The sequence below is a fragment of the Siniperca chuatsi genome, linkage group LG9, assembly GCF_020085105.1.
Source record: "Siniperca chuatsi isolate FFG_IHB_CAS linkage group LG9, ASM2008510v1, whole genome shotgun sequence".
NCBI classification, from domain to species: domain Eukaryota; kingdom Metazoa; phylum Chordata; class Actinopteri; order Centrarchiformes; family Sinipercidae; genus Siniperca; species Siniperca chuatsi.
This window is the reverse complement of record NC_058050.1, coordinates 516,962-521,121: the sequence shown is the minus strand read 5'-3', so window position 1 is coordinate 521,121 and position 4,160 is coordinate 516,962. Positions and strand designations below refer to the sequence as shown.

At 46.8% G+C, this 4,160-nt stretch overlaps 1 protein-coding gene across 7 annotated transcripts; it reads right to left on the bottom strand.

Annotated features, from left to right (window-relative positions):
- Window positions 1-289: 289 nt before the first annotated feature.
- LOC122881069 (chromatin target of PRMT1 protein-like) lies at window positions 290-4,144 on the bottom strand. Of its 7 annotated transcripts, none has more exons than XM_044206758.1 (6): window positions 3,321-4,144; window positions 3,014-3,106; window positions 2,647-2,791; window positions 2,157-2,328; window positions 1,792-1,920; window positions 290-954 (listed from the first exon to the last, which is right to left on the bottom strand). In XM_044206758.1, the coding sequence occupies exons 2-6, from the start codon at window positions 3,076-3,078 to the stop codon at window positions 689-691; spliced, it is 777 nt and encodes a 258-aa protein (XP_044062693.1). In that variant the 5' UTR covers window positions 3,079-3,106; window positions 3,321-4,144; the 3' UTR covers window positions 290-688. The 7 variants fall into 7 exon arrangements, with proteins under 7 accessions (XP_044062693.1, XP_044062695.1, XP_044062696.1 ...); XM_044206760.1 differs by having other exon boundaries at window positions 3,663-4,144; XM_044206761.1 differs by having other exon boundaries at window positions 3,696-4,144.
- Window positions 4,145-4,160: the final 16 nt, after the last annotated feature.

Here is a 4,160-nt window from a genome sequence, read left to right as displayed (position 1 = left end):
AGAATCATTCAGGAAAACAGATTTACAGTATCAGAAGTAAAAGTAGACATTCTGCAGAGTGCTATATTATTAATACATTAAAGTGTAAACAGCATTTTAATGTTGCAGATGTCAAAGTGGAGACTATTTAATATTTACTGATGTGCGGTTAATCTATAAACATGCATCAGATGATTTTAAGAGCATCGTGTTTTATGTAAAACCTAAAGAAGGCCGCGCTGCTGACGGGTACGAGCCGCAGGTTAAAATGCCTCGTCAGCTGATCAGAACACCTGGAGTAAACAGCGACTCAGCAGGAAACATCTTTTATTAAAATATGTTTTTTTTAAATGCTGGGAACAAAAGTGGAGCGTAGCAACACAATCAGACCGATTCCAGACGTTCCTACACACAGAGGGGTCAGTGAAGTGCACACGGCCCGATCAGTTCAAGTGACAACAACAAAAAAACAACAACAACAAACGCCTCGCCGTCTGTCGACCAACGCGTTCCTGAAACCAACGGCGTCCTGCTTCGACACGAAACTAAAGTCAGAGCTCCTCCAGCTGCGAGCAGAGACCGAGCGCAGGGCCGATCCATCGACCCGATCTGGATCCTGAACTTACCAAAGTCTGTTTAAATCAAATGAGTGAAGCTTCATCAGTCACTAAATCAAACTAACTAGAAAAGTAGTTTTAGTCCCCCCGACTCAGTCCCAGTGCAGCTCCGCCTGCCCCCCCTCCGCCGCCTGTCCGGCCATCGACATGTACTCGTCCAGCTCGGCGTCCAGACGGCTCCTGGACATGGACATGTAGTCGTCCAGCTGAGCGTCCAATCTGCTCTTGGACAGCGACATGTACTCGTCCAGCTGAGCGTCCAGCTGCTTCTTGGTTGGTACGTGGTCTTTGCTCAGGCCACGCCCCCTGGATGCAGCGGCCCCGCCCCTCTGCAGGTGCAGACTGAGCCGTGTTCGTCCTGCGGGAGAAGCACACGGCAGGTTAAACTAACGCCGACAGGTTATCGCCGTTAGGAGACAAGACGTATCAATAACACTGAGACAAACGGACTATCAGAGTCAGAAAGACTTTATTGATCCTGAAGGGAAACTCTTTGTTCCAGCAGCTCGCCGTCACGTCAGCGCAGACAGGAGGAAGTGCTAGCAAACAATATGATACACTATAAAACTATAAAAACAGGTCAGAAAGTAAAGTAAAATAAATTAGCTCCTCCCTCTAAGTGTCAGTCTGTTTGACCCGAAGTCACTAAACTGGACACTGATCATTAACATCTCTGCAATACTTGAATAACTGTGCAATATTTAGTTTTTCCTATTTATTAATCATACCTCCATTACTGCTGTTGCACCACTACTTATTACTTATATTATTACAGTGTATTATTATACCGGTAAACCCACCTGGTACTTCATTTACTTTCTGACCTGTTTTATAGTTTTATAGTGCATCATATTGTTTGCTAGTACTTCCTCCTGTGTGCGCTGACGTAAAGGCGAGCTGCTGGAACACAGTTTCCCTTCAGGATCAATAAAGTATTTCTGATTCTGGTTTAAGTGTAAGATAAAATAAGAGTAAAACAGGTGGGTCTGTATTTAGATGTTCTTCAGAAAGCCTCGGCGCCGCCCGCAGGCCGCAGAGGGCATTACAGCCACAATATGAACAAACACCTTCTTACAGTCTGAACGTGTCAAGCTTCGGACTCTGGGCCACAGTGTTTGACAGACGGGTCAGTGAACACCTCACCTGTTCACGTACTGAGGTCACAGGGGTCAACAGGTGCATTCAACCCTCTCACCTGAGCACAGAATGGCGTCTGACTGAGTATTCTCGCAGCTGCTGATAAACTGACCTGCAGTCAGCTCCTGGATGTTTCTCCTCACGAGGAGGCGGCGCTGACCAAGTCGACCGCGCAGGTCACCCCATCCTGCACAGGAAGCACACAGGTACAGGTGTAATGATGGTAGACTCATGAACTCTCAAACTGTCTGAATAAATATATTTAAGATGGACTTCTTGTGACCGTCGGACCGACGGACAGGACGAGCTCAACGGGCCAATAATTCATCTTTCAGTTGGTTTATTGATCGATTTAATCTGTGAGATTCAGAGCGTCTTGGTTTGACCTGAACTGAATCAGTAAAACCGCCATCAGGTACTCACTCCTGTAGGTGGAGGTGAACCTGGCTCTCCATCTGAACTTGTGCCTGAAGCTCCAGAAGCCTCTGGGTCTGGAGGCCGAGAGGCGACGCGTCACCTGCTGCCAGCCGAGTCGAGTCCAGACGCTCCTCCTCCTCCTCCGACGCTGCTTCGCCCTCACAGACGAGTCTCGAGTCTGCGTCGTGGGGGGGTGAGAGGGTTAACCAGGTAAGTGACGTGTTGCTTTACGCAGTCAGAGCTCCTGACTTCAACCACTAAACCACCTCCATCCGCTGAGGAAGGCCAAGAGATGCTGCTGAAAGCTTCAGACAGTAAGTGGACGCTGTGCTCTCGTCCTGCATCTAATAAGACCTGCAGTGTACAGTAACACTCGTTAATGGCCGACTCACCTACAGGAAGGTAACAGGTCGCTCACCTGGTGAAGTCCAGTCTGACGTCACCACAACACAGAAGTGAACGGTCGTTGTCATTGGTCCACAGCGCTGCGACTCACCTGCAGACTGAGCGGCGACGACGTCTGTCTCTTCACCAGCAGGACCGCCGGCGGGGGGCCACGCACCCTCCGCTGCTGCAGCAGGACCGGGTCAAAGGTCACCATCCTGGACTGGGTCAGCTGGTCCACCAGCCCCTTAGAGAAGCTACAGCGAGGATGACACAGACAGAGAGGAGGTCAACGTTACAGCCAGGAGGTGTTTATTTTAATGTCGGGTGATACTACACTGAGATAAGGACTCCATGTTTGTGTAGGCCATACTCCATTCATGGCAAAGCAGAAATACTTCATGTTTTTCACAGCTCCAGGAGACATTACAGGATGGAAAATGAAACAGTCTAAATCAGATTAAATGTGTGAGTCTCACCGCTCATTGAGAGAAACTGCTGAGGTACTTCTCAGGAAAAACGAGTCTGCTTTTGATGCATCCATCGGTTTCCTGTTTGTGTGACTCCTTCTCCTGCAAGACACAGAACCCAGATCAGCCGAATCTCGTTCACCTGCGGGCTAATTAACAAAGACAGACGCCTCTTTTCATCACTGACAGCACAAACACGCCGAGTTCCGTAAAAACTCTGTAATGTGATGTTTCCATTCATATCGGCACACAACACGACAGACACCTCTTTTCAATTCGGCACACAAACACAGCCAACAGTAACTGAAATAAGCACCAAGCCGTAACTTTCTTCTTCGCGCCTAACAATCCGTCCCACCTGGCTGCAGCAGTAACGTTAAATGGTGACTTTTAGTTAAAACCTGCTGCTTTGCGGTTCAAATAACAGCCGAATTAGAGATGAGGCCACCGCGATTCACGGGTTTTAAACTTTGGTCTACAATTTTGCCGATAAGCCATGAAATATTACGTTTCACTAATTTTCAAATGGGATTCGCCGCCATTGAGTTTCCAGCTAGCATTAGCTTAAATATTTTATCTGTCTCCATGACTGGGAAGGTAGTAAAGTTTATAACAGTTGGTGAAGAAAAGCTGAACAAATGTGAGGAACAGCGTTTACCTTTACTACGAAGCGGAGACACCTGTTACCTACCGCAGTCTCGTGCGACGTCGACTAGCCGCAATGCTAACCGGCTAACTTACCACAATGTTAGCGTTTATTAGCTGCACCAGCTAAAATAGCTGCTTAACAAATGTTGTCAGATCTGCATCATTTAGGTAACCAACCTTACTAAATTTAAATTTCTTTTTTTAAATAACACACCGTAACGCTAATGAACTGCAGGTTAACAAATGTACAGCTAGCTAACGTTACTACCTGTCGCTCACCTGTCGCTGTCCTCGGTTTGCACTTCAACACAGTTCAGATTCAAACAGTCTGTAAAGTGTCTTTAAATCCACAGACGTTAGTTATTAATTAGTTTGCACTACATTTAACCAGAGAGGAGATCAATATTCATATCTTTTACTGAAGTAACCATAGCAACACCACAAAAGTAGAAATAGTCATGCAGGTGAACTGTCCCTACATGTATAATCAGATCGTTATATATATATA